The sequence below is a fragment of the Bidens hawaiensis genome, unplaced genomic scaffold (genome assembly GCF_021521415.1).
Source record: "Bidens hawaiensis isolate Kalapana, Puna unplaced genomic scaffold, B.hawaiensis_p1.1 tig00047226_1, whole genome shotgun sequence".
Taxonomy (NCBI): domain Eukaryota; kingdom Viridiplantae; phylum Streptophyta; class Magnoliopsida; order Asterales; family Asteraceae; genus Bidens; species Bidens hawaiensis.
The window spans coordinates 25,549-36,079 of NW_027498432.1; the positions used below are offsets into that span (position 1 = coordinate 25,549).

General features: G+C 38.5%; 2 protein-coding genes across 2 annotated transcripts; one reads left to right on the forward strand and one right to left on the reverse strand.

Annotated features, from left to right (window-relative positions):
- Window positions 1-309: 309 nt before the first annotated feature.
- LOC143596862 (7-ethoxycoumarin O-deethylase-like) lies at window positions 310-3,633 on the forward strand. The gene is made up of 2 exons (XM_077075524.1): window positions 310-1,212; window positions 2,792-3,633. Exons 1-2 carry the CDS (start codon window positions 340-342, stop codon window positions 3,401-3,403), a joined length of 1,485 nt encoding a protein of 494 aa, XP_076931639.1. The 5' UTR covers window positions 310-339; the 3' UTR covers window positions 3,404-3,633.
- Window positions 3,634-3,943: 310 nt separating this feature from the next.
- LOC143596864 (uncharacterized) lies at window positions 3,944-5,459 on the reverse strand. The gene is made up of 4 exons (XM_077075525.1): window positions 5,402-5,459; window positions 4,391-4,494; window positions 4,148-4,286; window positions 3,944-4,074 (listed from the first exon to the last, which is right to left on the reverse strand). The coding sequence occupies exons 1-4, from the start codon at window positions 5,418-5,420 to the stop codon at window positions 4,037-4,039; spliced, it is 300 nt and encodes a 99-aa protein (XP_076931640.1). The 5' UTR covers window positions 5,421-5,459; the 3' UTR covers window positions 3,944-4,036.
- Window positions 5,460-10,531: the final 5,072 nt, after the last annotated feature.

Consider the following 10,531-nt stretch of genomic DNA (forward strand, 5'->3'; position numbering starts at 1 on the left):
TTCCTTATGTCATTTATGTATTATAAACGTTAACTTAGTTGATAAAATAAAAAGAAAAAAAAAACAAACGCGTTTGTCGCATTGGAAACAAGTGATTACTGATTAGCACCATTTTTCAAAGGTTTTTTAATTTACTTGGGATTTTACAAAAATTATTGATTCGCACCATATAGAAAAATTATATATTGTTAATCACCAAAAGGTTTTTAGTATTTTATTGATTAAAAAATGTTAAGAACGTGGGTGTTGACTTTTATTTTCCTACTTTTCCGCTAATAAAGGTATACCAAAAACAACATCTTTACTAAACAAGCTGCAACAATACCAGGACACCCCAAAATGGAGTTTCTAATTATTTTGTATCTACTCTTATTTTACATACTAATCCGAGCCACTTTCTCATTTTTTGGGGTCAACAAACCCAAGAACTTACCTCCGGGCCCGGCCCGGCTGCCAATTATCGGAAACCTCCACTTACTAGGAGACCAACCGCACCGGTCCCTAGCCAAATTAGCCGAAATACATGGCCCAATAATGTCCTTAAAACTTGTCCGTGTCACCACACTTGTCATCTCCTCTGCAACTGTGGCTAAACACGTGCTCCAAAAGCAAGACCTTGAATTCTCCTCACGTCATGTCCCTGACGCCGTGCGTGCATGCAACCACGCCCAACACTTGGTTGCATGGCTCCCAGTCTGCATCGAGTGGCGTACCCTTAGAAGGATTCTCAATTCTAACATCTTCTCAAACTCCGCCCTTGAAGCCAACCAACATTTAAGGGGCCAGAAAGTTGAAGAGCTAGTAGCATACTGTCGAAAAGCCAGCCTATCGAATGATTGGGTAGACGTCGGTCGTGCTGCATTCAGAACCTCATTGAATCTTTTGTCCAACACCTTTTTCTCCATGGATCTAGCTGATCCCTATGAGGATTCAGGTAAAGAGTTTAAGGAGGTGATTAGTAACATCATGCTGGAGGCTGGAAAACCAAACCTTGTGGACTTTTTTCCGATGTTGGAGAAGATTGATCCACAAGGTATCCGGAGAAGATTAAGCCGTCATTTCGGGAAGGTTTTGGAGATATTTGAGAAGTTAATTGAAGAGAGGTTACCAATGGGGAGATTGAAGCAAGATAATGTGTTGGATGTGTGTTTAAAACTTAATCAAGACAACCCAAATGAGATGAATCACACACACATAAAGAGCTTGCTTTTGGTGAGTAAATTATTATATTCTCTAATGTTTTTAACAGTATTTGTTTTTGTATATAATTATATATCTAATATAATATTTGTATAGAGTAAATTGAAGTTATCGTTCACGTGGTTTGTTCAAATATACGGTTTTAGTCAAATAGTTTCAAATTTGTGATTTTTGTTCCTATGGTTTCATTTCACTTGTAATTAAACCCGACTACAATAATTACACATATACGTCTTGTCGTTAGATCCATCAATGTGCCCCTCACGTGAGGGGAAATTTTGTCGTTTTTCTCCCCCAAATAATCTGCAAGACCTAATTCGCAAGCCCCCTCACGTGAGGAGTTGGGGTGTATTTGGGAAAAAGCGACAAAATTGCCCCTCACGTGAGGGGCACGCTGATGAGTTTACCGAAAAGATTTAAATGGGTTACTGAGGTCGGGCTTAATTGCAAGTGAAATGAAACAACATGGACGAAAATTGCAAATTTGAAAGTATTAGACTAAAACCGCAGATTTGGACAAACTACATGATGAAAACCGCAGTTTACTCATTTGTATGAATTCCAATTTCTCTCCATTTCTTGCTTAATAGCTTAAATTCCACCGGCCCCTACTCTTGTAAAAATTTCTTTATGACTTACAATTTAACGAAATTAGTTTTACGCATTGAATTTGACCGGTTTGATTTTTCAGCTAAGGATTTTATGTGATGGTGACCATTGTCCCATTGTAGTGCTGATGGGGCCTTCCCGTCAATGGCGTAGCTTAGTTAGAGCCAGGGGTGGCCCCGGCCCCCTTCGTTTTTCCCTCGGTGGTATAAATTTATCCTTTTTGGGGCAAAACTGTTTATATATGGTGTAAATTTATCCGTTTCTGGCCGAATTTTTGAGTCTGGGCCCTCTTTTTTTCGCTAGGTAGGGTAAATTTATCAATTTTCGACCAAAAATTTTTTTACATAGTGTAAATTTACCCGTTTTCAACCGAAATTTTGAGGCCGACCCCTCCATTTTTATGTTCGGTAGTGTATATTTATCCTTTTTCAGCCGAAAATTTTTATACATAGTGTAAATTTACCCGTTTTCAACTGAAGTTTTGAACCCACCACTATCTTGTTTATGAATTTTTTTGTACATGTTGAGTCCGGCCCCTCAACATGTATGTTCAAGCTTCACCACTGCTTCCCTTCCCTCTTCCAATGCTCTTTTCGCCTTGATTAAGTCCTTGTTTTACAATATCGCCATTTGGTTATCTTTTCATCAAGATGATGAAATCCATGAAAATTTAGTGGCCGTTATTCACGTCACACAAAATTGCCCCTTTAACGAAGGGTCAATAAATGGTAATGGGTAGGATAAATGGAGGTCTAGGCTTAAGACGAGTCAAGATGTTTGTCATACTTTTGGTGGAAAATCAAAGTTTTGTTATAAGGCCCCGCAAAACCCAATTCAAACATTCCAAACTCAAGTCACCTTTTATGCCACAAGAAACATAAATATCAAATAAACTAATATATAGTTTTGAAAGTTTCATCTATTTCTTGAGATTTTTCTCTCTTGTCTTAGTTTTAACATACATATGCATATGATGATCTAGGATTTGTTTGCTGCCGGCACTGATACAACCTCAAGTACCTTAGAATGGGCAATGGCAGAAGTATTATGCAACCCACACACCATGACTAAAGCCAAAGACGAGCTTGAAAAAGTTATTGGTAAAGGTAACATCGTAAAGGAAGATGATGTGTTGAGGCAACCTTACTTATCGTGCATTATAAAAGAAACCTTAAGACTACACCCGCCAGTTCCCTTACTCCTTCCTAGAAGAGTTGATAAACAAGTACAACTCAATGGATACACAATTCCAAAGGGCACACAGGTTCTTGTGAATGCATGGGCCATAGGAAGAGACCCATCAGTTTGGGATGACTCACAAAAGTTCAAGTCAGAAAGATTTTTGGAGTCTCAGCTTGATGTCCGAGGTCAAGATTTTGAACTAATACCGTTTGGTGCTGGACGAAGAATATGCCCTGGTTTGCCACTTGCAATCCGTATGATCCCAATCATGTTGGGCTCATTACTCAATAACTTCGATTGGAACCTGGACACAAACATTCAACATGAGGCTTTGGACATGAGTGAAAAATTTGGGATCACCTTATCTAAGGCCAAGTCTCTTTGTGTTGTTCCAATACCACTAAATACTTAGCAATTTCGCATCCGTACGTGCGATCTATTTGTTTATCCTCGGTATTTATGTACACCGTGTGCTTTTATTTACGTCTATCATGATTTGTTTCAGCGACTTTCAAGGGGTTCTTCTCTTGGAGTTTGATGCATTATGATATACTTTTCGTTCACTTTTAGTCTCAATATATGCTAGTTTCGGAATGATAACATTTTCTAGTGATCGTTTTTGTTAGTAGCTACTCCCTGGTTAATGGTTATATTTCAGTATTAGGAATGTTTATTCCTATTTAATTAGTTAAATAGTAACGGAATTTAATATCTTGAACTACTTGATAAGTGGTTATTATAAACAATGGATAGGTGCGTAATATACACACCAATTCCATATGTTTATATATTTTTCATTTACTCATTTGCATAGTATCTCAAGTATTATACGCAAGTGATGAGATACTATCGTATGACACCTCGAGTATTATAGATATGATGAATATCATCGCATAAACCCACTGCGGGTCAGAAAGCACACAAGTAACAGTTAAATCACAAAGCATGTTACATTCATAAATAGGTATACGTTTATGTTACTCAAGTAGAACAAATGAACAACTAAATTTTCAACTTCAACATCCTGAAAGTGGACATATATTATTTAACCTCCACAGCAAGATCCGCAAGCCGGAAGAGAGTCTAGAGATCATCAAATTGTACCATTAATATCGTCATATTTTAAAACAAACTAAAAATGTAATAAGGAACTTACTGTGGTCTATGCCTCTAACATTGTCCAGCCCACGGGGTGGTCCGCGTGGACCACCACCATACGGGCCGCCTCCAGGACCGCCACCGCCCCAATTCTTGCTTCCACCAGAGCCTTTCTTGTATCCATCAGATTTCTCCATCTACAAATGCAGCAGGGATTATGAGTATGAAATATGTAATAACATATTAATAAGTAGGATATTAATAAGGAAAACATTAGGAATTAATTATAAGTTGAGATTACCGAAAACATAGTCATGAAGAACACACGAATAAAGTTAATGACAGACCAAAAGAAATCAGTGAAAGTTCTCAATCGCCATATGGATCGCTTGGGTTTCACAACACCTGAAAATGGACAGAAATTAACACCATAAGTAAGGGGCGTAAATGAGCCGATCCGAGCCAAGCTCGAGCTCAACTAGGCTCGAGCTTGTTTCGAGCTCTTCTTCTGAACTCGACTAGTGAGTTATTTTGTCAAGCTCAGCTCAGCTTGTTTGTTATTAATTGATTAATTTATTCACAACTTCTATTATGTATATATATTTTCAGAAAAACTTTAACAAGCCTAAGCTTGGCTCAAGCTCATGTGTGTAGTACCTTAAACGAGCCAAAACTCGGTTTGAGCTCGTGTGTGTGTAGTACCTTAAATGAGCCAAAGCTCGGCTCGAGCTCGTGTTTGTATAGTACCTTAAACAAGCCACAGCTCAGCTCGGCTCGGCTGTGCAGTATGAAACTAATACATAGAAGTTCAAAAGAGTTAAACTTAAATATACACTAGGCTCGTTAAGACTCGATAAACCTAAACAATCTTCCCACACAAGCCTCGAGCTCGAGCTCAATAACGAATCGAGCACTATCTGAGGCTCAAGCTCGGCTGGCTCTTTAAGGCTACGCTCGTTTGCACCCTTAACCATAAGTTGAATACATTGTCTAATTATCACAATTTATTTTGTATAGATTGAAGGTTCTATTGACACAGAAAATAAATCATGCCTTGATCAACAATATGCAACCAAATTTTAAACACACCTTAAAATATAAGCTTTTCTGATATAATATCTACATCATCGAGTTTTATTTCAATTTTAAACCAATTTCAACTATAATAAATTCATCTAATTGATCTAATCAACCACAACTACTCAACTGAAACATACAGCTATGGATCGAAAACTCATGATTTGAAGATCATGTTATGAAATATATATTGAATGGAAGAACATGTTCGATTAGAGAATAAAACGTAACGTACCTCGTTCGACATAAGCCATAGAAGATGATGTGCGTGGACTTCGAGAGTCTTCTGTCTTGAACTATAGAAGACCCGGTTTAAATATTAAATAGAAGTTTTGAGGAGAAAGAGATCTGACGTGGCGAGTTATTATTGGTCTGGCTGACGTGAAATTGGGGGCTTTTTGTGTGGATAATGCTAAATTGCCAACCTTCTCTTTTCTTTCAAAGTAATTATAATATATAAATAAAATATTTGATTAAAAAAATCCAATTACAATTACAATTACAATACAGAGGTGGTGGATAAACGGACAACAAGCTGCGCTGTCATTCCTAGTCAAAATGGGTCGATAAATTTAAATATATTGGCCGATGTGGTTAGTGACTTAAGGAAAAGTGATATGCTCGGGTTGAAACAGGTTTTGGAATGGAACGAGATCGGTTAAGGTTTTGGCGAGGATCAGGTTTCGTGTTGACACGAGTTTTAGCACTGGACGGGTTGGGTTTTGGTTTCCTTCGATTTTTTTCACTGGGCGGGTCGATTTTGTTTTTTTGTTTCGTTTTCGTCGACTTTTCAGTTTCGGTTAATTTGTCGTTTTTTTATGAACGAGCACAACGACAAAAACATTTTAGTTTTTTTTGAAATTTTTTTGAGGTGTTTTTGATCTAAAAACCCTAAAAAAATTCAAAAAAATTAATAAAAAAAATCATAACTCAAAATATAAAACAAAAACAAAAAAAGTAAAAAAACTAAAACGTTTCGTCCGTTGTCCGCGTTCAACAAAAAAAAACATGACCCGAAACCCGTTTTGACACGCTCCGCGACCTGGATCCATTCCGACTCGGACCCGTTCTGACCCGAACTTGTTGACCGTAACCCGTTCCGACCCGAACCAAAACAACCCATTTTTTAGTTGACCCATTCCGACCCTACCCTATTTCGACCGTAACTCGTTCCGACCCGACCCGACCCAACTCATATGCCACCCCTAATTTTTTATGTTCTTTTTAACAAGATGAGAACTCATCCTCGACATCTTCACTTTATATTATTTTGATCAAGTTTACTAGTTGGATATGTTTAGATTGCGGTTTAAATTGCTAAACACAAACATGATCCATAATTATGCATGTCAAAGACATTTTAACCCTATCCCATTACATTAAAATCATGTAACCTGAACACAACATATTTTACTTATTTATTCAAACGTGGGCAAAATTCAAAAAATCGGAGGGATGCCATGACAGAGAAATTCAGCGCAAATAGATGCATCTGAAATATGGGAGCCTTGAACCAAAGACCAATGGGGTTTGTGGAGAAAATCATCCTCACCCGGGTTTGGTAGCCCATAGTAGTCAGTACCAGAAGGACGATGAAACCTTCTTCCTTGTGGAGACTGTTGGGCGTATGAAGATGTTCCTTCCTCTGAATGGCGGGAATGAGATGATATAGAAAAAAAAGGAGGGGATTGCGGTTTTTCGTGCGATGCATCCTCAGTACTTTTACCCAGAGACTTGTCGCTAGTTTTCTCTGGAGACTTGCCTTTGGAAGACACAATCTCATCTTGATTTATAGTCCGCAAAGGTGAAGCGGGAGGTTCTTGAATGTTAATTCCTGACGCAGGTTTGGTAGGAATACATGACATAAAAGAAGACAGAAACATAAAGACAATTACAAGTTTCACAGTACTAAAAGAACAATTTATGGCAACACCAATGATTACCTTGAGAAGTCTGCATTGCGGCATGCTTGACTCGATCCTCAAGGCAGATCTTCTTCACTTTCTTCTGGCCAGCAGCATGCTTCTTTTTGGCGGGGCACACTCGGTTTCACCCGCATCACTGGATTTAGAGTATCGGTGTTTCCTCTTGCGCTCAATTTCTGCTAAGGCACGAATAATTTCCGACGGTTCTGACGTATCGGTAATAAGCTCCTCTTCTTTGTGGGGTGATGATTCGTCACTCGATGATAACAACAAAAATACCCATCAGAAGTAAGTGCATTCAAGTGACGAGGGTTGAGAAAGAACTCACCTAGCTCAAAAATCGCCTCAGACACCACAGGCTTAGAACGCAGATCTTTAGGGTTACAATAAATGATCTCGCGTCCTGTCAAGAATGGGTAAAGCTTTTGGATCACAAGGGCGCCGTTGCATTCAACCCACAGTTTTATCAAGAAGAGCGTTCGGGATTTGTCCTTCGCCTATGAAACATCAAAATAGGTTAAAAACAGAGAAATAAAAATAAACACATATAGCTGGTATGAACAACAGAAATGGATTAAACTTACTGGAAATATGGTTCCAATTCCGGGATTGGCCATAGATGGCTCATACCAGCCCAGACTAAGGTTTTCTCAACAATGGCCCGCATGGACGTTGGCGTCTGGACCAACTTCTTAAACCAGACTTGGTCCTCAAAAGGTGCAAACCGCATATCTGGAAGCTTCTCGTTATGCAGACGACGAACCATGGTTATGGGAACCATGTCCTCGCGGATCCAGAAAAATTTAGTTCTCCACTCGTAGGTGTTGCGTAGAGGCTCAGTTCCAATGATTCTCTTGGCTATGGTGGACCAGTTAAACCAACCTCCATGTCCGTGCATCTTGTAGAAAATAGCGAATTTACCTGCGGTAGGCACAATGTTGTTGGCTCTACAGACGAATTTGAAGTGCCGAATTCTCATAAGGCCAAAAGGGTGATTATGTGAAATATGAATACACTGGCCGGTAATAACTTTCCCATGAAATTTGGTGATAGGAAACCGAAGGTTCCCGATGGAAACGTACTCAGCGTATACAGAAATCTTGCCAGTCGGGGGCTTATCGGTTGTAGATCCGGCAGCCGGATATTTCGGTTCCCACTTTGGCGCTATGTCGGAGGTGGCTACAAGTTTCACGAATTCCTTCTGTTTCCAGTTAATTTCGATAAGATCTATCGACGGCGAGGTTTTCTTTTCTTGGGCCATTATGGTGTTGGTAAAGGGAAAACACTGAGCAATAATGACTGGGTGGTAGTAAACGGAAATTCTCAGTTAAATAATAAACGGAATTGAGAGAAAGAAGATGAAGATGAAAGGATGATAAAAAAACACCCTAAGTAAACAAAACGCCATATTTATACCCATTGCAGTTAATGCAATGGCGTGACAGATGAGAGAGAAATTAACCGGCCAGTAATAAAATGACACGCCACGCGGGAAAACGAAAAGCGAAAAAGGAGATATAGTCTGATACAGTTGACAGCCGGCACAGACGTCATATCACCATGCGACGTTACAGACCTGTCACATCAGCCTTCCTTATGTTTATCTTCAAATGAAATATCTCCATAAACTTTCGTAAAAATTCAAAACAATTCCATAAAATATCTTAAGTCCAAAATTTTATACGTATAAAATTTCACGCGGAAGAAACAATGGACTGAGGGACTTATAGAGGTACGGTAGTGAAAAGCTCCAATAACCCATATAAGAGTATTTGCGGGTCATCCAAGGCTTCCTCAAAAGCCACCTGCGGAACATCCTCATCACCCGCATAACATAGTTCAGAGGAAAGATAGCGAAAAACTCCAAGGATCATGTAATAAGATATGTGGATCACTTAAGACTTCCTCAGAAGTCATTCGCCGGGTACTTCCACCACTCGCGAGATGGCAGAAGCGTGACGTTAGCAAATCAGTTGTAACTAACTTCCTTCTAGAAGATTTACACAGATTCCCTTGTAAAGAGCACATAGCAACCAATTAGAGAAGGACAACTAAAAAAGTTGTTATAACCGTACACATGGCCAGTTGTCCTACCCTATCGTATGCGGGCACGTGTCCGGTTTGTTGCGAAAAACATCTTCTAGAATTGGACATCTGTACCAATAATATTTCCCTAACTATCGGCTATAAATACCACTTCATCATCATGAGGTATTCATTCACACTTCACATATTACATCAATCACTTTTAGTACTTTTTCTCTCTATAAGAACTGTACTTATTCTCACATCGGAGGGTGGTTACGGGAAGACCCCACTACTGTCCTTCCCGTAACGAGTTCACGGTGTTCTGTTTTGCAGGTCACCGTCGTCGGAATTGTTGAAACTCTTACTCGAATTAACTTGTTATTTGTCACCTAATAAATACCTTGTAGAATCATCGGTCTATCCTATTCGGGTTTAGATCCGTGCTTCTTCAAACACATACACACTACAATCCAATTTGTTCTTGAAATATAGAGAGTAATCTCTGCAGACTCTGCTTATTCTTTCATTCTATAGAAAACCAAGAACACTAAAAACCAAGAACACCAATCTACTCGCCAGGTGTAACCCCAAAAGCTAGCATGAGTAATTTCTCACAATACACTAGTCAGGTTGTTGTACCATGAAAAACATACATGTTCGTTATAGATGAGACACTGAAATTGTATTATCTGACAGTTGCTGAACAAGTTACCACATAACTGTCAATGATCGTTTTGTTCATTCTTAGAGCCAAGAATATTGTAAAAGATACTACTACAATTATTAATTGTTGACGACAACATTTTCAATCAATTTATTCCCATAAGACTTTATTATTGTTCGTCATAACCATCAATGATCAGTTTGTTGTTCTTACAGCCAAGAATATTGTAGAAGATACTGCTATAGCTATTAATTGTCGAAGACAACGATTTCAATCAATTTATTCCCATAAGACTTTATTATTGTTCGTCATAACCATCAATGATCAGTTTGTTGTTCTTACGGCCAAGAATATTGTAGAAGATACTGCTATAGCTATTAATTGTCGAAGACAACGATTTCAATCAATTTATTCACATAAAACTATAAGTTGATATTTATTATTGATTTATTGTTCGTTTTGTATGTGATACCGTACTAGCTAGCATATTTCCCATGAATAATTAGTTTATCGTTATTATCAATTTATGGTAATTTTAATATATATAAATCGACATATTCCAATTATACTGGAATGGTGAACATCAACACCATTTTGGAATCCACCTATTGCCTATTTTTGTGGGGACTCGAACTTGCATCGATTTGAAAGAGAGGGGGGGGGGGGATGCGACAACAGTCTAAGAAACATTAGTGTGCGCCATGTTGTATAACTCGGGTTATATCATGGAGAAACTAATAAAACACTT